The 25,059-nt window shown below is 34.9% G+C and overlaps 1 protein-coding gene across 2 annotated transcripts; it reads right to left on the bottom strand.

Moving 5' to 3' along the window:
• LOC124636524 lies at positions 1–12,047 on the bottom strand. 2 transcript variants are annotated; one of them, XM_047172644.1, is made up of 5 exons: positions 11,351–12,047; positions 7,776–7,863; positions 1,342–1,494; positions 483–642; positions 1–116 (listed from the first exon to the last, which is right to left on the bottom strand). In XM_047172644.1, exons 1-5 carry the CDS (start codon positions 11,356–11,358, stop codon positions 31–33), a joined length of 495 nt encoding a protein of 164 aa, XP_047028600.1. In that variant the 5' UTR covers positions 11,359–12,047; the 3' UTR covers positions 1–30. The 2 variants fall into 2 exon arrangements, with proteins under 2 accessions (XP_047028600.1, XP_047028601.1); XM_047172645.1 differs by having other exon boundaries at positions 11,554–12,007.
• Between the last annotated feature and the right edge of the window lie 13,012 nt (positions 12,048–25,059).

Below are 25,059 nucleotides of genomic sequence, written 5' to 3'. Positions count from 1 at the left end.
TACTGGCAAGTTTATATGTATAATACTCGTTCACACAGGGATAGCGCTCTCTCCGTACGCCATCTTCATTATCCTGTACAGACTGTTGATCATCGTCAGGTAGTACAGGGAATACACTGGAAACAATAACAAAATAATTAATGAGAGTTTTATCATTGTGGAACGAATTGGGCCGAGGCAATATTTAACAGACTTCCCAAAAAGGGAGGTTCTCCACTCAGAAGTTTATATATTTCATATTACACTAGCTTAATCCAGCGTTTTCAAATCGCACTTGTAGTTGTCCAGTTTTATAAGATAAGTAGATTAAAATTTCCCTGTTGTATCATCTGCGTTGTTAAGAAGAAGGCTACATACGAGATGGAAGCCTTATGGAACGGGGAGAAGTAGCCTCCACTCAATGAAATTATAATTTGATAACCTTTTTATTTCCAAAACAAAATCACATGGTTTATTATAGAAAAGACATTTTGAATACTGACCAGCTCCTGCAATCAATAGGAACACGATAAGCACGATGTTCCCGGGCACTCGGAGGAAGTCGTCCAGTCGAAACAGACACGTCACTATGGCGACCAGGAATATGCAGAATATGAACACTGAGTTGAACACCAGCGATAACTGCAGCTTTGAGGGACGTTTCTGGAAGTAAAAACGGCAATTTTTAGGAATCGTGTATCATGTCTCGTTGATTAAACCGTTGTGGGTATGTCGGAGCCCCGATATACGCGAGACACAATTTTTCTACAAGTGACATACGTTAAGGAGTTGAGGGCACCAGCTTCTTATAGTTCGGCCATTCAGAGAATGCGTTCCTGACACGTCGCGATTGAACTGACGACGTAATAACATTCATTGATTATTGATATAATAATGTTGTTTTAATGCTCCTCAATTGTTAAAACGGTAAACAACCAGCAAAAATATTTTTATCGTAACTGCAACGCCATTGCAAAGTTACGTCGTCAGTTCAATCGCGACGTGTCAGGAACGCATTCTCTGAATGGCCGGTATGAGGATGCGTTCGATTCTAGATCAGGTAAGTTTTTTAAGTTAAGGGTATATCTAGGACAACAAATAACAAAGCAAAAACCAATAACAAAGCAAAGGCGAAAGAAAACATCTTAAGAAAACCTAAGTATAGGTACCTCAACTGTCGTAATTTATGACGTGGTTATTAAAACAATATGTAGTAACAAAGAATATTATTATACATATATTATAATAATATAAAGTCGGGTAACGAGCGACCTCATCATCATCAAATTCACACTTTCATACAGGCCATAAAGTGTTACATAAAAATAAACCTAAGAAGATATCAAGCAAAGTAGACCTCACCAGTATAATCCCAAACAGCGCAATAAGATTGCTGATGGCCGACAGTGTGGAGAACATCACCATGCTCATAGATATAAGATTATCCTCTGGTTCTCTCTCTCTGTGACGAGGCAGGTTCCAGGCCCCGGCTGCTATGTTCGCGGCACAGGCCATCTGGGAAGGAAAATATCATCATATTTAGTGTAGCCTTGTTACTTTACTTTGTTTTTTTTTGTGTGTTGATGCTGTGGGCTTCCAGTCTAAGTAGATCCTGGTATTTACCAAAGTGTGACATGGAGCGATGCCAATCAGCCTACCTGATATCCTCAAGCTAGTAACCCGGATAGTATACCCCATGGTAAGACAGGTTGTCTGAGTTTTGCATTCTGACTATCCGTTACGACTGTTAACTAAATGCAGTACAAGTAACAATCCCAATAAGGATAAACTTGCGATAATGTATGGCCACCCATCCCCAAACGTAATGCATCAAGCATTTTGTTACCCATTAGGTCTGATATGCTTTATTCTTCTTTTCTAAAGACGAAATAGTTCTATAACGAGACGGGATTACCACATAGCATTTTGCTTATCATGTCAAAGTTGAAAGTTGATAAGAGTTTTTGCGGTTGATTTATTTTTAGTATCACGATGATAAGTTGTAATTCATTTTTAAAATAATTGTTTTTCCTGTTATATTTACTTATTTGTATTTTCCGACTGTGGGATTATTCTAATTTCCTATTCTTTGAGGAAATACTTATAATATTTCCTTAACAATAGTAGCGCTATGTGATGCACGCAAATCTTTCTTCTTTTCTACTCACTTCAGCAAACAGTAAAAAAATGCATGTAAACACCAAATCAAAGAAGTGGAATCGCACCAAACGCTAACATGTACCAACACATTTTTTGTTCGCGAACAAATGAGCGCCAAAAATTTTGATAGAATATTGCCGTTAGAATGAAATTGCACCAACATGCCTACCTACTAGAACTAAGAATTAAAACAGTTAAAGTGTATTGCACCAATCAACTTACTTAAGTTAACTGAAGCAACCCAATTTTACGAGTCGTTGATGAATTCCTAGAGGAGAACAAATGTTACGATCACTCAGTCTCATACTGTGAATTCGCTGAATGAGCCTGTTAATGACTGTACCTACGCAAGCTCTAGTATTTCAGCATAACATTTTATTTAGCCGGAAAGGTCGATCGAACAAAGATTAAGCAAGGCTTGGGGCGGTCAGTCCGTGGATAGGTGAACATCTATCTGTTATTACAAGTACCTCAGTGTTTCGGAAGACACGTTGAATTGGGGTTCCCAGTTTCGAGTACAACTTAGGCATTCGTTACGGGTATTCAGACGCCAGGAAGTATGACAACTAGTTACCTAATCAGTACCTACTCTTGGTAAGCAAGGGTAAGCAACCTAAAATCATGTTTTGAACTCTCGATAAAAATAGCATTGTATTGTGTGTACTGTAAATACCCACGTTACTCACATATAAGTAAGATACTAAGTTGTTTTGCACTCTGCTTATGATTCATTGAATACTCGGTTCAACAATGAGAGGCTGCCACTTTATGCACATCACGTTCATGCCTACTTTTATGATGCGTGTGTAACTGCAAACAATTATGCATTTCCAGTGCATTACTGATAAAAAAGTCATAGGGATAAACCAACAATACAATTATCATTGTAAATAGTAGATAAGAGGTCACGAATATTAATAATCTAGCAGTTTTCCCACGGTTTCACTTGTATCCCGTGAGAACTTATAATTACCCATACGGGGATTAAATATAGCCTATGTTACTCGGGAAAATTGTAGCTTCCTAACAGTGGCAGAATTTTTCAAATCAGTTCACTAATTTCGGAGCCTTTATTAGAGTAACAAACAAACAAAACGAATGTCCTTTTTATTATACTTACTTAATAGTATATGTAGATGTATGATACTGCAATTAATTTATATTGCATTACTGATAGAAAATGTAAAATGGATAATCCAACAATAGAATTATCATTTAAAGACTAATCAAGAGGTTTTAGAGGTCACGAATGTTAATTAATGTACCTAAATAACATACTACATGTATTTCAGAACTGTAGGAATAACTGTGACTCATCGAATGACGTCATGCCACAGATTCAAAGGAGGGCGAAAACAAAATATTATATTTGGGAGCGCCCTGTTAGGCTCTCTTCATAATGAAGGCGTGAGTTGGCGCCCGATTAGGACTAGTTGTTAATAATTGCTGGTATCTAAGTCGTACCTACGTACAAAAATGAATACTTCTTAGCAATGATCTAGAAAGAGGTATATTTTACATCTAATTGAGCTAGGACTTAAATCAATCCTATTGGAAATGAATGTCAGTATTCTTTTTGTAAGCCTGACAAAGACATTACACATACATATAAGTACTAGCAAACTTAAATCTTTTTGACCTGACCTAAGTTTAAACCTAATAAACGGGGACTCCTGCATCCCGTCTAGGCTGCAAGCCTAGGCCAAAAAGTCAGACAGATTATACACCACTATTTTTTAATTAAGTAGTGCAAATACTTAAAGGGCTTATTTAAACGTTCTTAGCATTATCTATGCAAAGTTTCAAAAACTAATATTCATAATCAGCAAAGTTATTAGCGATAAGTTATATCCAAAAATGTCACTCAATTCATGGAAACATTGTACAGGTAATTCCAAGTAATTCATAGTAGTATTCATTAATCATATTCTGTCGCTCTCGCATTCGCGTGCTCTCGCTCGAACTTGCCCCCTTGATTCAATTATGAATTTACCAAATAAGACAAATTTTCCTGGACAATTTTGGGATTTCGATTTTTTTAGTTTTGATTACACAAATATGATCAGTAACGGGTACAGATAGAGCCCCATTTTTTTGTGTACTAATTAAAAAATAGTGGTGTATAGGTACTGACATTGACACACACTTTCATAATATTTTTTCCTTTACCTTTGTTATTTAATTAATTACCTTGCAAACAAGCACAAACTGCTAATTCGCTTACGTTATTTACGTCATTTATGTGTTTCTGACGTATGTTTGTATCACACTGACGTCCATTCATTAATACGATTACTATTATTAACGAAAATCGAAACGCGATTAAATATACGGTATCCTAAAGTTCAGATGTCCTCGAGCCAATCTGGTCACAGAAAACGGAGTATGTGTAACCTGTAGTGATGCACAATCTCTAACTTTGTGGAGAGACATGAGACAATCTGTCCTGAATTTTAGGCTAGCGATTCATACAGCGAAATACCTTATTTGTTAACGTGTAAGTAAAGTGTGTGTCGTCTGTATGAATGAATTAAATTAAAATTTGGATGTTCTTGAGCCAATCTGGTCACAGAAAATAGAATGTGTGTGTGCCTATGAGTATACGCTATTTCTTATTTTTGTGGAGAGACATGAGACAATCTGTCCCAAATTTTAGTTTAATATATACGGTATCCTAAAGTTCAGATGTCCTCGAGCCAATCTGGTCACAGAAAACGGAGTATGTGTAACCTGTAGCGATGCACAATCTCTTACTTTGTGGAGAGACATGAGACAATCTGTCCTGAATTTTAGGCTAGCGGTTCATACAGCGAAATACCTTGTTTGTTAACGTGTAAGTAAAGTGTGTGTGAACTGAAATAGTGGAATGGCGCCCAATCCGTTTGCTGATCGAACAAGGTAATCCATTTATATTATTGGGCATTCTAATCCACCGAGAGCGACGGAGGCGAACGGAGTGAGCCGTAGGAACGGAAGGTGGATTAGAATGCCCAATAATATCCTACTATCAGCGCTTCATTTGACTACAGCCTAAACGCAAGAAAATTCACTAACGCATATAAATCACCTACTTAATGATGATGATGATGTTAATATTGATTTATCTGTACTGATAACATAGTGCTATGACCTTCGCAATATGATACAGTAGTGTAGCAGGAAGGTAGATCGTATTACTTATAAGAAGTTTCTATAGCACGGAATTAACTGGCCCATTATAATGTATGAATATACTTATTGTGAGACATACAATCAATTTATCGTTAAGGCTGTTAGGATGATCTGTTTGTCTCCTTTTGGGCTGGAGCTACTACGGGAGCGAGCGAGAGACATAGTAGGGGAGGTCTAGAAGGGATTTTGGGATTTACTCAAGCGCGGCAGATTAGTATATAGGGAGGTACCTATTACCCCATTTAACACCTCCACCAAGTATAAGCCCTGTATATGTAGCCGCGTGTCTAGAATAAAGGATCAGATTAGTAAAAATAATTTATCATCTGACATTCTCCAGCGCGTCAGATTAAGATAGGGTAAGTTAGTTATATGCTAAAAAGTGTATATTCCACTAATCTGACAATTTGCGATTGACGATAAGAAGTAGGAAGGAAGCAAACTTGTAAAAAAAAAACGTCATCTTGACTTTCTCGAGCGCGGCTAATTTTTTTTTATTTTGAAGGGAATAATTCAACGTTCACGAAAAATATATAATCTGACGATTCCCGTAAGCCGAAGTAAGGAAAATTAATCGATAAAGTTTAAAGCGTGCAGCTACGTGATGCCGGTATTCTCCTCTCAGGTTTCTATTCCTCTCTCTCTTTTTTCAATTCAATTCATTTGCAATAAGTGTTGGTACATTTTGGGTCTTAAATAATCTACACTAATATTATAAAGCTAAAGAGTTTTTTTGTTTGATCTCGCTAATCTCAGGAAGTCATACATAATATGCATATATACTGTTTTTAACGAAGACGATTCATTTTATTGGATACTTTCGTTAAATACGTGTGCCTTCCAGTTGCATTGTTTGTCTATCGTGATACCGAGAAATGCCATTTCGTATACTTCTTGTAATTTATGTCCTCTATAATTACTCTTTATAGTCTTCTTTTTATACAGTCGTGGTGGCCTAGTCATCCGGTTAGACTGGAAGCCGACCCCAACATAGTTGGGAAAAAGGCTAGGCAGATGATGATGAGCCTTATTTTTTTATCTATATGTATTAAATTGAATAAAATTAGTTTTTGTAAGATTTACGCGTAGATAATTCCGTCAAGCCATGTTATTATAGATTCAATTGTATTGTTTATGTCACATGTATATTTATCAATGTCATTATAATGCAATGTAATTATTATAGAAATGTATGTAATGTATGAGCAGATTGGTACACTCCGCCAATAGCAATTTTATACATATCATTGGATAGGCCTTTTTATCTAGAACAACCTTTATTATGACAGCTTTGTTGAAATGTTTGTCCGTTCTGGGATATAGATCAAAAAGTGTGTAAAAGTTAAAACTAAATAATCTATTGATATCTCAAGTTTTAAAGGAATACCAAAGTGCTACAACGTGTATGTCTTGTAAGTACTAAGTACTTGCTGTGCAGACATTGGTGTCCAAGATAAACTTGACAGTAAATACAAACTTAGAAAAGTTGCATTGGTACTTGCCTGACCTGGAATCGAATCCACATACTTGAGAGGTTGGTTCTTTACCCACTAGGCCACCACGACTTAGATAATGATTATAACAAAATTAAAAAACAACGACATTGGTGTTAATTTTTCAAAGAAAATTAGGTTACAGTATTGATTATTATTAGTTTTAAAAACTTTCCATTGTCAGATTAAGCGAGTCTCTCCAGATAATCGTCAGATTATAAGATGATTACGTTAAGGGTAGGTACATAAATGAACCATATATATCTTAATCTGACGCGCTCGAGTATTTCAAAATGGCGATTTTTTTTTGCATTTTCAAATAATGGCCACGAGTTTAGGTCACGTCTAAATCGTCAGATTATTGCATAAGAGACTTCGTTTTGGTTCACTTAACACCCCTTTTGAAAATCTGTCGCGCTCGATAAAAATATTTTTTTTCCCATTTTTAACCCTTACCTACGACCACCCCCACCATGGAAACAGTCAGATTAATATACGTATGTTTTCAAAATGACGTACGACGTGCATGCTATTAATATCTGACGCGCTCGAGTATGTCCACGCAACTGTTTTTTTTTACATTTTTGAAAGTTTATAGCCGCTCCACCCACCGATGAAAGTGTGTGTATGTCAGGACATTTTTTTCTTCTTATCATCTAAGCTTCGCAATCTAATAGGTCTCATTGACGCTCGAGTCACTCCCGGTTTAGCACTCTTGCCTCCCCTACTAACAAAAGGAACAACAATTTTTGGGGAGCAAGGACTAGGTACTTTTCCTGTTTACCCTATTATTTAAGTTATTAATTCAGTAGAAGTCAAGCAGGACTGATTATCCTGAAGATTTCCTATCTCAAAAATATATTTTAAGCTGTTAATCTCCTTATTTAAGTATACTTCAAAATTATTATTTTCTTTTGCAGATTCTATGCTTATTATTTTTTTTGCAGGTATTATTTAATGATGTATACTTACAGTGGACATAATACATAGTATGAAGCAGCCGGTGCGCAGTGACAGGCAACCGCAGCATCTCCTTAACAACGGCAGAGGCATCTCGGTGCTGAAACAAACGAACCTTATATAAATATCAGTATCTATGTAGACTTTATTGAAAGTTGTGGCTCTAGAAAAGTATAATATATGTAGGTGTCCCAACAAACGAAATTAATTAATCTATTAGGAATTTCTCGACGCCATTTCTTTTTTATGTGAAATTAGTTTTAGTTATATTTAGCTCATGTAAATAATTTATGCGATCTATCAGGAAATTAAAACTTTTTGCATGTTGAGTACTTTTCCTTAAATGCATTACTAGTTCTGTAGGTACCTCCATCGATTACTTATGTTCTCTGTTTGTGTATGCAGTAAACAAGAACACACATCCCGGATGAACCACCTTCCTATAAAAAGTACCATTCAGTAATTTTGGCGAGAAAGACAAACAGGCAGACACACCAATTTACTTTTGTCTCTGTGATGTAAGTAAAGATATTTGTCCGTCGTAAGAAATGACGTCAACGCCCAATTTTCCCCTTTGACCAGTAACCATGGCGCCAGACATAATAGTACCATTTAGTTATATTACTTTATGAAGCCTTCTTGTAAAATGACGGCAGATAGAAGAGTATGGAAGAAGAAAACATGTCTGTCACTTCTGTTCATGTTCCACGCAAAAGTACTGAATGGTTTTTGATATAACTCGGAAGTTTGGAATATATAAATAGTAGGCATGTAAATAGTATTTTATTTCCAAATCAAGTTTGCCTGGAAGAGGTACAAACATACGTACAGTCATAGATGTACAAATATACCTACATGTTTATACATATAAACAGTGGCGTTTATGATATAAATAAAAAGGGTATATAAATATATTTGTATCAATTTTACCTTTATTTTCCTGCGGTTTAATCTCTTTCTGTAGCTAATAGCGTCATAATTTAGCTAAAACCACAATGTTATGTTCCTTGAGCGTCTTATTATGATACAGTTTAATATGGGATTAAGGAAAAAACAAAAACAATTAGTCAATGAAGGTTTTCACGATTTTAATAAATATAGGTGCTATAACCTTAGTAAACAAGCAAACATCACTGAAAGTTTTGGTTTGATTTATTTTCCTCCTCGCAATTTTAATGGTGTTCAGATAAATAAAGCTCAATTAATGAGTACACCGTGCCCCATTCTTATCTTCTAAATTAAATACAAACACATACTTTTTACAAGGTTTTAAATAAAAATAAAGTATAAAGTGCTAGAAAATATAGAATAGATATTTCTCCACTTTGCTGTCGACAAGGAGTTTGCTCAAGAGGTTGGCAGCATTACCAAATATGATAGCAAAGCTTATCCTTTATCCAAAATATACAGATTTGAATTTGCTTAAAATCTGAAGTATATAAAAAGCCATATAAAAGACCACATTTCAGAAAACGAAGCGACCAACAAGGTCAGGGACTATTTTATACGTACTACATATCATACTAGAACAGTCAAATCTATTTACGTTCACGGGCACGGGTAGATTAACACGAAACGCAGAAACTATGAGTAACCAAATATTCATATTGCAGACAATTTGATGTCAAATATTATGACTTATATCAAAGAATATTAGACTTTATGTCTTGGTTTTAAAGCTCGGTTTTTGCGTAGTATTTGTTCGCGAGAAGTTTTTTTATTTGAGAATTCTTTGCGGTTACTGGGAGTATTAGAGGTCATTCTAGTCGTGGTTAGAGAAACGGAAGCGTGTCTATAATTTTTTTGTGGTATTAGTGGTCAAAGTTCGAAGTTGTTTATGGTTTTTGTTTTGCCAAATAATACGCCGGTTTGGCTGGTGATTTTTTTTTGTCCAAAAGGTTATATTTTTATTGCAGCTTTGTATTTTTTTTTAATAATTTATTTTTATTTATATTCATATATACCTAATTAATTATTATTTAATTGTTTCTGGTCATGATGGTCGATGAATCATGCGGTTATGGTTATTACCTTCATAATGATTCTAAACTCATCACATTATGATGAGAAAGTGACAATCCTATTAAACGATCGTCAATTGTTTCCGTCTAAGGAACAAAATAAACGAATCCATCATAGTTTCACACATTGTTATGTTCTACTAATGACCATGACTATGTCTTAATTGTTATTAATTTGTCATTGCTTAATAGGTTTGGCTGTAAGGACATTGTATGTTACGAATGTCTTTGATTCAATTTTATTGATATCATTGTCATTTTTGTTCCTGTGTTTTCTCCCTCTCTCAAAGCTCTAAATCCTGAAAGGAACTTCCCTATTTGTGGCTCAATTCAAAGTTTCTTAAATGGTTCGAAGAAACTACATATTTTACAAATTCGTAATAACTGAGGCGACCGATAAGTTCACCGTCAGCATAACAAATGTTAACGTAATGTGATTTTTCATGTTTCAATTTTCAAAGTTAACAGCTGTTACCTATATGCTGTCCTTTTGTAAATTTGACGTGAAAAGGTGCTAAAACTATAATAGTTTCAATAAACGTTTTTGACTTTGACTTTGAAAAAAAAACGGTCGCATATGACGTTTAACTTGGGCCGATGAGTCCTAGTTTAAAAACCACTAAGTACCTATATACCTAGCCAACATAGTAGCCTCTACACTTAAGCTGATTTTATGATAGATCCTATGTCCCTAATAAAGAGTTAGGTAAGATAAGTTAGACAGATTGACAAGAACTTCGTGAGTGCCCATTTTGAGTTTAGGCTCTAATTCCAGTTAAGGCAAACTTGATCTTAGCGACTGAGTGGGTTAATAATTAATGGGGTTGAAGGTTTCCCTAGGCATATGCTAAACCTAGTCATTACATTTACGTTATCGCGTACTGGCTACTATTAAGTCAGCTATTCTAATTTTATTATGGAAACTGATTATTTTTATTTTTATTTTTTTATTTTATTTTATTTTTTTTTTATTAGGGACAAAAAAAAAAAAAATTATTTAATGATATTTTATGTATTATAATAGAATTATATCCCAATGTGTCGATATCCTAAGTTACTTATTTGTCATAGTAATCTGGCCCGCGCATTCGGCCGAGTTTTCCCAACTGTTGTTACTCTGTGTAGTCTGGGCCGAGACCCAGAGGCGAGTTTCCCCAAAATCTTAATCTTCGACTGTTTCCTTAAATCTTGTTGTAATCTTGTATACCTAATACATGCATAGCACTCAACAACTACTTACCTAAAATATAGTAATTCTTGTTTTTATCAAGACCGGTTTAATGAGCGCTTATAAACGTCTATCGCTGAATAACAAAGCAACAAACCATTTTTTTACTTAAAATACGATTTTATAAACCTTCCTTCTTGTACTTTAAGGTAAAAATAATATTTAGGAAAGTATCAATTAATTCTATTAAGTAAGTATATTAGTAATAACAATAATTCTCGATGAGCCTAGAAACGGCATCTACCAATCTAGCCACATTTACGCATGACTGCAAGCGTATTAATATCACAAACACAACACAAGCAAAGTTATTTATTGGATATCAACAAAACACTTACCGTTTCATTTAATAAGCAGTTACAAAAATGCTGAACAAAAATAACTCAGGAATCGTGTCACCACACAAGCGGACGAAACTATAAATATTTTGCGAAAACGTAACGTCATAACATTCAAACAACTATTTTTCACACTTATTTCAAAAACGTTCTTAAAAAAACAAACGATAAATAAATAAAATGTTAAAAATAAATATACACACACGCAAGTGTAAACTCCAAAGTGTACTCAAGTGTACTTGGTTCCATTCGGTCTCATTCGTTCGTTCATTGGTCTATTTACATACACTTTAATTATAACGAATTGATGCATTTGTGAAGTCTATTTTTATTTACAGACGCTTCCAACTGCTCAACGAATGTACTATTCGATTTAATTGCTGTTTTAAACGAGTCTTATCACACTGAATCATTTTCTTGACTGTCCACATTGAGTATTTTTACGCTTCATATTCATTTTTATTTTACATTTTCTATACTACTTTTTTAACACTGCAATTTAATTATTACATTTTTAAATAAATTAACAATAAAAAATATTATTGCGTCATCATCCCGCGTTCGCGTCAAAAAAATACGTAAAAAGCCGCGAAAATTGAATATGGAACGCGTGTTTTTTTTTAATTACGTAAGACGATAAAGACCGTGCGACGTCTAGTGAGCAACTAGCCATGTGGCGCTTCCTACATCCGTTCAGTAATGGACGGCCCTGGCCTTGCCGCCGGCAGACAATGCTGCAGCGCTTCATTTTATTAACTAATTGTACGGTTGATTGCTTCCGATTGGTCAATGGGTTAGGGAATATCGGATACTCGTTTAGATTTGCCTGGATGGCCAGCATTTTTTCGAATAAAACCTTTTTGACGTCTACTTTGGGAGTTTATTTCAGTAATGTCAGTCTTAATGAATGTTTTATTTTTGTGATTAAAGTTTTGGTTAGATAGATAAGGGCTGCAATGCCCACATTAATACATACTTTCGGGCCCTAAATTACATCACATGTTCCATGATCATCGGAATGTCCTAAATTTTTACAAAAATGCGCTGGAAAAGACTTGCGTTGTTTTTAACAGTCAAGAATTCTTAGTTATTTTATTGAAAAACATTGCATGACCTTAAAGTTTTTACAACATCGATTGCTATAAGTGCTCATTTTTCTGAAGAAAACTATACCCCGAAAATAAAGCCTCTGGCCTCTATAGTCATCGACATAAAAAATAACAGAGATATATAAACGTTTTCTCGACGGTTCTTACCAAAGAGTTTTTATCCAATGTCCTACTTCAAAGATATTTTGTTCTCATTCCACATGAGTGTTGGGGAATGTTTGCCATAATGCATACTAATGAATACAATATACGTTTATTTTCTTACCCGACAGCAAACGTAACGGGAATACTAATTTTCATAAGCTGGTAGATCCTTCTGAAAGTTTTGTAATCCTTGTAATATAACATCTGTCTTTCAGACTTTGTAATTCACTTGTACTTTACCTTTTACTAAAGTATTAAAAAGTAGTAATTCTCTTTTGTACTATTTATACTTATTACTTAATATATCAAACCAATTGTTACCTACGTAAGTAATAGGTAACAAAATAATTGACTTTTTGTAACTCCCTCAAAATAAAGTTGACATAATGTTAATTCATTCCGTCATAAAGATTCAACACTTGTTAGAAATAAAAATTGGTGCAAAAATAATAATTAATATTGAAACCAAAAAGAATTAACTAGGTTTTCCTTATGGAAACGTAGTTAGGTGGAAGTCATTTGTAATTTTATAGACGAGTTGTGTATGTCATTGCAAGCATGACAGCGTTTTCACACTAGAGGTTTTACTGCTTGTTTTCCGAGCGGCAACGATTGGATCCCACGAGAGGTGGCACGCGTATGTTAGCGACAAAAAACAATTGACAACAATCGATGACACTTGAAACTAAAAGACCGATTTTTTTCCGCGCGGAATGAGTCGCACGTTGAAAAACCGAGCGTAGGTACTTAAAATAAGCGCGACAAGAGCCAACTGTGTAAAAGCGCTATAAGTTTCCAGGAAGGACATAATACAATTTAATATGACTTATTTAGCTTATATATTGTGATATGTAGTAGGTACTTAGTATCTACGTAGGTATTTGGTGACTGACTGTAACAGTAGGTAATGTAACTTAATTGAGAGTTCTAAATTTTCCCTGCTACTCAAATATGGATAATAATATTATTATTCACATTTTGCAGTAATGGTTATAATCGGCCTGAATATACGAAAATAATTTAATTAAAATTACGTAATGTATTCATTAATAATAAAAAAAAATTAAGGCGATATAGTTTTCACCGTAGCCACCTAATTAGGTAAAGCACTCACCAAAAAAAAAAATGGGAGGGAAAAGAGTTAAAATTCACTTTTTTACCACATTGTTTTTCACTCCTTACATTTATTTGCCGCTGAAATAAAAATAAATTATAAATTATTTAATGTAATATATGAAATTAAAATAGCAGTAGGTAATATTTTACTAAAATTATAAAATATATTTTCATCAAATAAATCACCGCTGCATTTTTTCTATCAAAGTTCTCAATCTCAGAGTGCAAGTCTGTCTTTAGTATACTTTGTCGTAGGTACCTACGTTTTGTGTTAAACCTTTTGTTCAAGTGTCCAGGGGTTATCGTGGCCGATAACCCTGGGTATTCCCAATTCGCAAAAAGATAAGAAAGTTTTCCTCTTTATAATAATATGTAAATTAGCTAAACTAGAACTAGGTATATCCCGCACCCGGATAAATGTTAACTCGTATTTAATTATTTTTTTTTGGGTATTAAGTAAAGGGATAACGGTGACCAGGGGCTTAATTCTGCTAATTTTACTTAGCGAAATACAATTGATATCCAACTAAGATTTAATCATGACTCAATTATTTTTCGATTAAAGCATATGTGGCATTCTGCAAATTTTTGTTTAAAATAAACGTTTTTATCCAATAATGAATCGTATTAACAAGAGCTAAAAATAGCAGTCAAGGGACGGGTGCATTACTACCATTTTCTAAACTGTGGGTTGCATTGTGTGGGCCCGAGTCTGGGACCCTGAGTCGACCTCTCACGTTCTCATGATTATAATATTACGTATAACAGTGATAAACTTGCATGTGCTCTAAAAACGGTTAATAGTTCGACTATCTTTCAGTGTTTAATAGCTTTTTACTTTAAATGATAACCTTTATATACAAATATAAGCAAATACTACATTAACTTTAGTGACAGTTTTTCGTCTTGTTTATACATATATCTTAAAGTTGTCTGTCTGTGCTATGCTTCCAGGATTACCTACTTGATCATTCGGTAAATGAAACTTGGTCAGGAGATAGTTTGAACTTAGGAGAAGCCCTCATCAGGGTTTCTTCTTCCTCAGACAGTGAATGAGCACTGTTCATACACCCCCGCTTGGTAAGGCGGATTGACTATTTAGTCGTTATTTTGTTGTCATCTATGTTTTCCTTCACCGATTACCAATGATGTTCCTGACACACATGGAAACTAAAAGATAATATTATTATGACTTAAGAGAATAATTCAATTAGTTCATAATTCAGAGGAAAGAGCATGGAAGAAGAAAAAAACAAAAACACAAAAGATTGGGATAAGGGCATTTGGATGATGATGATGACAAAAATCAGAGGAGAAAGAAGAAAAAGCAAGTACTTCATAATCATAGATTTTTTACTAGAAATTCATTTTTATTCTAATATTCAACAATTAGATGGCGCTTCAGTAACTCTAATATAACAATACTTTCATTTCTTAAACACAGATTATCACAATGGGCTTAAAGCATTTCCTTAAGTCAAATAATGTTACACGTACCTTCTACGTACGTTCTACCATGCTACTTTGCTTCTCTGGGCAAAATGTTCGCGTTCATAATTCAGGTTTTAGAGTTCATGGAAAGCATTACAAATAAAATAGTAGCTACCAACGGCTGATATGAATTTATAATGAAAAAAACATCTGTCGCTGACTGAACATTGAAAATGGACAAAATATCGTTGACTAGAACTTGCAAACTTGTTAGAAAAACAAATAACAAAGTTATCACAATTGTTTTGATGATATCACTTACGTTCCTTTCACAGACTTTACTACGTGATACCATAACGTGTAATATTCTACAGAAAAATGCAATATTTGCTGCCAAAACGATAAATTTTAAACCAGCACACAGATTGTAGTATTGTTGAAAATAACCTAACATCAGTGTAATGGGACATAACACTCCAAACGGAATCATAATGGTCCAAATGAGCACAGACAATAAAATAAAATTCCACTTGTGCAACGTGAACACTAACACTACCTTTTCATACAAATGTCTCGTGTATACGAACATCCAGCATATCATGACCAGGTCTGTCTGCAGGTACAGCGCGAACGTCACATCCAGTGTGTACTGGTTCATTATCATATTAGCTATCAGGAACTCCATGATGTTGTTGATCAGCCGAGCTGCTGTCAGCTGAGTGAGAATTTTCTGGTCCATCTTCCTCACCCGCGGCAGACCCACGAACAGAAGCACTTGTATTATGAGGCATTGCACTGACAGACCGAGCCCAACTATCCAGATACAATTCTCTATGTTACTTGGCCATCTGAAAGATTCAGAAATAGCTTCAGTTTCTTGAGATGTGTTAGACATGACTTCGACAAACGAACTGCTTTATCACGGATAGTCTCTCGACTTTTTATACACTACCAACATGTGGTTTACAATGTTATTATCAGTTTTATGTTCATTCACACATACATATAGTATTATTTGACCTTACTTATCGTATCGTCAAATCGGTGTTGAGTCATTTAAGTAGGTTTGGAATTAAGTGAAAACTTTTCATAGAGTTAATACTAAATTGCCCCTGAACCATGCCACCGCTTGTTGCCTTCTTGTTGTGAACGGTTTTTCGTTGCATTTCAATTTAGACCAACAAAGTTTCATTGGTACCCAAATGGTAGGTCCTATTGCCCTATTTAATTGGTATATAATGGTAGGTACTATTGGTATTAATTGGCGATTTTTATGAAACTAAATTATTTTTTGTGCAATAAAATCCGAGTCTAGAACTTTTTTTAATAGTCTTTTTTAAGTATAGCAAATTAAACAAATAAAACAATGACATAAAGATTAATATATTTTCGAACCGTTTGAAGTTGAAACTCTCGGGGTGTAGGGTCCGAATGAACCACATTCTATTTAAAGATCTTTCAAGGCTGACGAAGGCTGGCTATCAGCTATATAAGCTAAAGAATCAGCATGGCGACCCAGCGAGGTAATGCTGCCAGACGACAGCGATGGGGACGAATTTTTTGAGGTTTTTTTCAGTTTAAGGTTTTTTACTAGTATCGTTCTAATTAGAATGTAAATAATTCAGAAAGTTTGTTTAATAAAGATATCAAACTTGCTAATATTCATCTAGAAATATGGAAATTAATACGAGAAAATGTTGAAAGTCTCTCCTGTAAGGTTTTAAAATGTGCCGTTGTTGCACCGCTTTGCGCGATTAATAAGAACCAAATTATTAATTTATGTAAGTAGGTACTCATAACTGGAGGATAAAAATGGCGAAATATGTACAAGGAAAATGCCTAATAATTAATGTTGATGACTTACTTTTAGAAACTTATTCGTTTGATTCAACGATATTTTATGTCGTCATACGATCATCAGGGACAGCCCCAGTTAATTGAAGCTAAACGACAATTATTTTAATAAATTTTCCAGTTTATCAAGCAGGATTCTTCATGTGACTACATAGTACCTACGCAGTTATTACAAATATGGTCAAACGTAGGTAATTAATACCAAAAGTGATAAAATTACGTGAGAGGGAAATGTGCGTTTAATTAGTAAAGTTGTGGCCAGCGACAGAGCTGCACGTGAAACACCATGTCTAACTCAACTGAGGATGTAGATATTAAACAAACGGAACACTACCCGCCGCCGAGCGACATAGAAAATGCTATATGGTCCATTGGGATCGGTCTTTCAGTGCAATGCCTGATATTACAATTAGCGCTTTTCGTGCGGCTGCCGCGGGTAAGGAAGATGGACCAGAAGATCCTCACACAGCTGACAGCAGCTCGGCTGATCAACAACATCATGGAGTTCTTGATAGCCAATATGTTGATGAACCGGTACACACTGGATGTGACGTACGCGCTGTACATGCAGACAGACCTCGCGATGGTATGCTGGATGTTCGTGTATACGAGACACTTGTACGACAAAGTAGTGTTAGTGTTCACGTTGCACAAGTGGAATTTTATTGTACTGTCCGTGCTCATCTGGACTCTGACGATCCCATTCGGAGTGTTGTGTCCTGTTTTACTTTTCTTCGATTATTTTGAAAAATACTACTATATGTGTGCTTGTTTAAAATTCGTCGTCTTGGCAGCAAATATGATATTTTTCTGTAGAATATTATACGTTACTCTCACGATGAAAAGTGTGACTTCTCAAAAGAATTTTAGTGAAATCGTCAAAACGTTTGTGGTGATTTTCTTATTATTTAGTTTAACGAGTTTGCAAGTTTTGCTGAACGATCTATTTTCAGCATCGAACGTAAAGTCAGCGACAAATGTATTATTTATTATGAATTCATTTCAACCTTTAGCGGCTACTATTTTATTTCTGATTCTCACTAAGAACAGCAAGTAGGTATACCAACATTAAATACCTACAGGATTTAGACTACAGTAGCTCACTTATTGAGATAGATATTATCAAATATACGCCTTATTTAACCGTACTAAAGATATTATTTACAAAGGTATTAATTGCAGTTGAAAGATGGAATATTGTTAGGTATGCGTATTTTTTTAAAACTTGATTTGACATTATATTTTAGTAGGTATAAAATGTAGTCACTAGAGTTATATGCGGAATTTTGGAAGTGGAATATAGAATATTGAAAATAACCGCTAGACGAAAATAAATAGTTGCAAGCTCAGATCAAAGAAATAGGTTGTAAGTAAAGCCAAGTGTAAGATTACGGCACTTAATATGGTAACATTAGAGAAAATATAAATCCAGTTATCATTTTAATAAATGTGTGATTAAAAATACGTTGTTTTATTTAAAAAGACAAGTTGATAGGTAAGTAAGTTTCTTCTGTGCTGGCTGCTGACTATAGGCTGCTACTTGAGGTACCTAAATGCCTCTAGCTGCTGCCCGATCCAGTATTGCAGTTAGCTTGCCTCAAATAACTATCTTCTAAAGATAGGTAACTAACTAGCTCTTCAGCTAATTAGTTGCTTAAACCTGTTACGATACTAACGGTGAGTTGTAACATTTACCCCCGCACTCAGAGGCATGAATGATTATATTACTTAAGTCACTCCTTAGTCACAGATTCTCATAGAAATTCTGCACCAAGGAACGGCTTAAGTAATCATTATATTTAGTCCCTCTGAGTGTGTCCATTTATTAAGTACTAGCTATTGCCCGCGACTTCGTTCGCGTGGAATATGGCATCCGGCAGATTTTTGGTTTGAACAATAGATGGCGCTGTATGTCCGGAATAAATTGTAGGTATTTTAATTTTTTTGTAATAAAAACTATCCTATGTCCTTCTCCTGGCTCTGAACCTCCCTGCCAGTTTTCAGCTAAATCGGTTCAGCCGTTCTTGAGTTATAAGTGGAGTAACTCACACGACTTTCTTTTATATATAGGTATGTATGTATAGATGTATCGCAATAACCGAACCGTTTTCAGTTGTCAGTCGAAATCGACCAATGGGCTTCAATTTCACAGCTGGTTATGGTTTGGGAAAATTTAGTTGTCACCAAGTACTTAACGTGAAAGAGCCTCATATTGTTTTTTATTTCTTAAATGTTGGCGATGTGATTTTCTTTAAAAACATAACTTTATTTAAATAATTGTATTCAGTCAGAAGTATTAAACGCTCCAATGTTGTAGGTGCTGCCATCTATTGGCAATATTGTTGACCAATTTGACCATGTGGTCACCATGCTGGAGTGCCGAACCTGAGCGATCCCAAATCGAACCCAGAAGGGTTCGATTCCCGGTTCAGTCGACATTTGTGTGATGAGCATGCTTGTTGGCTGTAGTCTGGATGTTATAATATGTATTAAAAAAAAGTATATACATGTAGTTTACCAGTTGTGTTAGCACCCATAATACAAGTTAATTAATAACTTACAATGGGGCTAACCAACCGGGTGTGCAAAAGGTGTCCCGACATTAGGTAGTTGTATTTATTTATATCGATTGCTGTAAAAATATATGCTCGATTGGTTTTAAAGATATAGTAAACGTTACCTCTCTTGCTAATGGTATGTTTAGAATGCCGGCTGCCAGCTGCTATGACCCACCTTAGTTCAAAACCCGCGCAGAATCTAAGTAACTTGTGAGCAAGCATGTTACTTTTATCACTCTTACGGCCAATTTCTTCTTTAAAAGTAAAAGTCAAAGTAATGTTTAAAGTAAAAGTAACGGTCAAATTCGTTTTTTCAAGGCTAAAGTGACAGCAAAACTAATAGAAAAAATGAATTTAACCGTTACTTTAACTTTAGACATTACTTTGGCTTTAACTTTTGATGAAGAAACTGGCTGTTAGGCCAGTTTTACACTCACTCTGACCATATTATATAAGTTACTCTATGATCGGCGCTGACAGCTACTCGTCATTCAAAAAGCTTAATAGAAATTCATATATTTTTGGCCGTCGTCGGCGCTGATATTCAGCATGCCACCAGCAGCGTGACTAAAATCAGCCTTATCAAGTCCGTGGATATATATGGAGATACGCGCATATTACGACATGACAACTGGGTGACATTTGTGTATACCGGTGACAAAATTGACACTCTCGTCATTTTCATTTTGATGGCATTAATGGTGATTAACGCTCAATTAATTAAACCGTAGTGAGGCTTGCTCATTGCGGGTTGATGATTTCAGACTTTGTAAATCCAGGTTTCAGGGTCCAGAGTCAGTGTGGTGTCCAAGATATACATAGAAAGTACATACAAACTTAGAAAAGTTGGATTGGGCCTGACCTGGAATCTTATCCACATTTTTGAGCGGTCGGTGCTTTACCCATTAGTGTCATAGGTGTTCTGGAAAAATCACCGACCACATAAACTTTTTCTTAAAACAACTGTTCACTTTGAAAATTGAACCTAACAATTCGAAGTAACCAGTTGTTTTAAGAAAAAAAGAGGTTTATGTTGTCAGTGAACTTAGGTCTAAAGAGCTAATTACACTTGACTAAATTTAGTAGCCTAATTAGGTTTAGGTTGATTTAGTGAAACCTAACTTCCTAAATGCGATTAGATTTGACTGAATTTAGTAACTGCAGCATTGAAACGACTGAATTTAGTGTAAAGTGCTTATTACATTTGACTAAATTCAGTCGTATAGGTATGTCTAATTAGGTTTCTAAATGATTTAATGAAACCTACCTTCCTTAATGCGATTACATTTGACTGAAACTGAATCATTTAGATGACTGAATTTAGTCAAGTGTAATAAGCCCTTTATAAAGTGTAATAAGCCCTTTAGTCGCCATTCCACGTCAAAGTCCGTCTGGGGGCTTTGAGGAAATTCAGCCAGTAAGTGACTCAACCTGCAGCTCACTCGATAAGAAGTGACAAATATGGCTGAGTCATAAAGCTCGAACTGACACAAGTTTAATTGTGATATTACCTATATCTGCATTTATTAAAATATTTTCATTTTTTTTAAGTTAAAATAAACTTATCTATATATACAACTTAAAGCTAATATATTGCGATATTTATATTATTACCGCACATTGTGCACAAAGATAGCAATTTTAACGATATCATTGTTCATTGTTTGTTTATTTATAGGACATCTATGTTATTGGGTATGCAGTTACATCATGCAGGTCACATCGGTAATGATGTTGGTTACTACTCAGTTACTTTAGGGCTCTAAAGGGCACTGTTATATTAAAATAACTATTGTTTCAAATAAAAATTTAAAAAATGCTGAGTTTGAGGGAACACTCAAACTCAGCATTTTTTCAGTTTGGTTTGGACTTTCGTAGGGCATAGTAATTCGTAGTAAGTTCAATTTTAATATACTTACTTAATATACTATATACTTCCATTAAATAGTTTTTTTTAACTCGGTTAGTGGGATATGGAAGTCAGATAGGCAGTCACTACAACAAAAACACTGGTGCCTACCCAGCTGCATTTGATAACACAGGAAGTCCCCTTCAATATACTTAATTGCGAAAAACCTAGATGACGCTCATTTCTCGTTCCAAAATTATTATTTTACCAATATTTTATATAATATTACCAATGTTATATTCGGCCAAATTTTTGAAAAATTTGCAATCAAGTCCATTACCGGTTTCACAGGTTTTTTACGTACCCTTTTTGAATATAATAATATGACAGTATCAAGGTAAATGAAGCGGTTACTACAGATTTAGAGTACACACTGCAAACTTTTAGTCGGCCGATAGTCGGTTTGGGTTCATAAATTAGTAGGGGCATGGATGTTAGAAAGCAAAAAAAAAACAGTGGAACTCAGCTACATCCGGTTAGACTGGAAGCCGACCCCAACATAGTTGGGAAAAAGGCTCGGAGGATAATGAATGTTAGAAAGCACATTACAACGATCAGATATTAAGTCGGCTTCAGACCGACTGGAAACTTTGAATGGATTCAAGATTTTCATTAAAATATATTTTTTGCCTACAATCAGATCAACTGTCAGCCGACTGTTTAATCTGCAGTTTGCAGGTACTATAAGTGTATTCCTTTTTTTTTTACTATGAGGTTTATTTTTATAATCTATTTCTACAATGTACACACTATACATATATACAAACTTAAACTACTACTAGTGTATTCCTATTTACCATAATCATTGGTATTTCCTTGACGTCTTCAAAGTGTTTCTTTAGTATTTCTAACCAAGGCTGAGTGACTGTGGTTAAACCCAGGTAAGTACCACTCATTTCAGAAACAAGTAAGTACTGCGAACAGGATAAACTGGTACATGTACCAACGTGGTTCATGTACCAACGTGGTTTATGTACCAACTTATATTGGTATTGCAAGTAGGTCTCCTAGCTCCTAGATAATTATTTAAATACCTAGTAGCAATTTTCCGTATATATCGCAATCTGTTAAAAACTACACTGAACTAGTTCCAGAGTGCATCATTACTTGAGTTGCATAATTTAATCTAATATGCGTAGGCGCTTGAACAAGTAATCATCAAGATTATCAATTATAGTGTAAACTGTTTTAATATGAGTGACTTAATTTATACTACTATTTTTGTTTGTTTATTTGTAATGATTAAACTAAAAGAAAGTACTGGATCGATTTTAAAAATTCTTTTACCATTAAAAAGCTACATTATCTGCCAGTAACATAGGCTATATTTTATCCCGGTACGGGCAGTATTTCCTACGGGACGCGGGTGAAGCCTCGGGAAAAGGCTAGTGTCACATTATATAGCATAGCCTATCAACGGGATTGCGGAAGAATTATTTAAAAAACGTCAGGTAACCTGTTTTGGCACTGAGTGTAAATTTAACCTTTTGCACTAATCTTCATAATTACGTAAGTGCATAAGTATTTGTTGTTTATCCAACGCAGCGGAGCATACAATTAATAAAACCATTAAATTCTTTATGAACATTGTATAATTTTCATTTATTTACATTGAAAAAATCATGTTCGGTAGACTGCACATCAGTGGTAACTGTCATGCACCTTAACTCAATATTAATAAGTAGGTACGATTTGCCTATAAAACTGTTACCACTGACCTGAAGTTGACTGTTGGTACTGTGTCTGTGTCATTCGGCTCTCAAAAACAAAAACACATTTAATTAAACCTAGTCAGTGTGCTGTATGACTTTTTAGGTTTTTTGAGGTAGGTAAATTCGTAGAGTACAATAGTATAGACAATAAGGAAAATACAGCAAATGTAAATGAACTACTTCCCGTGTTCTTTCAAATCAGAAAATACAACGAGTTATAGAATAACAAAATAATATTTAAAATAAGTCTGCTTATTTAAGTCTCTCCTTAAGTACAAATATCTTACTCTAAAATGGCACTTATTGTGTACTATCTTACTTACTTTCATATACCTGCGTTTATATAGAAACGCTAACACAATACAATTATTATATACCACTTAAATAAAGTCTTTTTTCTAATCAGATTAGAACTTATTGGCGAATGTTATTCTTAGCCAAAATCAGGAATATGATCGTAGCAGCGACAGGTTGAAAGGAATTTAAAACACAAAAACTGTCGGTCGCTGCGTCGATTTCAAAATATGACAAAATATCATTGATAAAAACCTGTAAACTCGTCAAACAAACCAGTATGAAGGAGATGACACAAGTTTTTATTATCTCAGTGAAATTCCTGCTAGAATTCTTGTTTCTTGTCATAATGACGTAGAATATCCTACCGAAGAATAAAATGTTCACTGTCAGCACCACGAACTTGAACCACGCGTACACATGGTAAAACTCGATGAACTTTTCCAAATTAAGAAACACTGGGCACATCACTCCTATTGGTATTGTGAGGATCCAAATGAGGGCAGACATGAGGATGAAGTTGAGCTTCTGTAAGGCGAACACTAACACAACTTTGTCATACAAGCTCTTCGTGTACACGAACATCCAACAGATCATTGCAGCGTCAGTTTGGATGTAAAGCGCAAATGTCAAATCCAACGTGTACTCGTTCATTAAATTGTGACTCATGAGCAACTCAAACACAGAGTTCAAGAGTCTCGCCACCGTCAGCTGTGTGAGTATCTTCTGGTCCATTTTTCTTATCTTTGGTCGGATTTTGAACAGCACCAGTTGTAACAGGAGGCATATCGTTGATATTGCTAATCCAATGATCCAGATGTATAGAACAGCTGGATTACTTGCTGGTTCTGGTTCCCACAGCAAGTCGTCCAAAGTGAGATTAAACAATTCATTGTAAGCAAAGGATTCATTGGAGGCATATGACTCGTTAGAGGCAAACGATTCGCTAGACATAGTGATGTGTGCTGCTTCGGCAACGGTCACCACGATACTATGCTCTAAGCGTGCGTTGTCCCAACATGAGTAATAAAATAAACTAAATATATATTGCGTCTACATTGTGCATTTACATACCTAATTTTTTTTACAACGGTTTTGAATAATACCTACTCAGATAGCGGATTTTTATCATGTTTATGTTATATAACATTGTCAAATAACAAAATAAACTGTACAATTATTGCGTTTGATATTCTTTATACAAAGGAATGACTCACGGAAAGGATAACTGCCCTTAGGGTATTTACATGTTTGTTGTATTTTGTTGCACAACACCATATCTTTGTGTCATTACCCCATAAAAATAGCTACAATTATAAAAAAATAATTTCAAAAGATAACAGGAAAGAAAATACATTAAAAAGAAAATAAGACTAAAATAAGAAAAACTTGGCACACGTCTATTACCTGTTACCTACTTCTCCTTTCAGTCTTTATACGTAGGCTATGATGCTCAAAGGCAATGGTGAAAGGGGGGCGTTTTTATCGTGCCATCATTTTTGTAATTTTGACGTTAAAAATTGCTAATCTTATTAGCTTACTTTCATAAACGATTTTGACACTTCAATCGGCAGGAACACAA

The sequence above is a fragment of the Helicoverpa zea genome, chromosome 14 (assembly GCF_022581195.2).
Source record: "Helicoverpa zea isolate HzStark_Cry1AcR chromosome 14, ilHelZeax1.1, whole genome shotgun sequence".
Taxonomy (NCBI): Eukaryota; Metazoa; Arthropoda; class Insecta; order Lepidoptera; family Noctuidae; genus Helicoverpa; species Helicoverpa zea.
The sequence above is the reverse complement of the archived record's forward strand: the minus strand, read 5'-3'. Positions and strand labels throughout refer to the sequence as shown.

Bases quoted from the DNA above. Each gene is read 5' to 3' on its own strand.
- LOC124636524 (XM_047172644.1), bottom strand. The intron at 1,495-7,775 runs GTAAGTATACAT...TTTCCTTCCCAG, and splicing joins TACTATGTATTATGTCCACT to ATGGCCTGTGCCGCGAACAT. The intron at 643-1,341 runs GTGAGGTCTACT...TTTTACTTCCAG, and splicing joins CGCTGTTTGGGATTATACTG to AAACGTCCCTCAAAGCTGCA.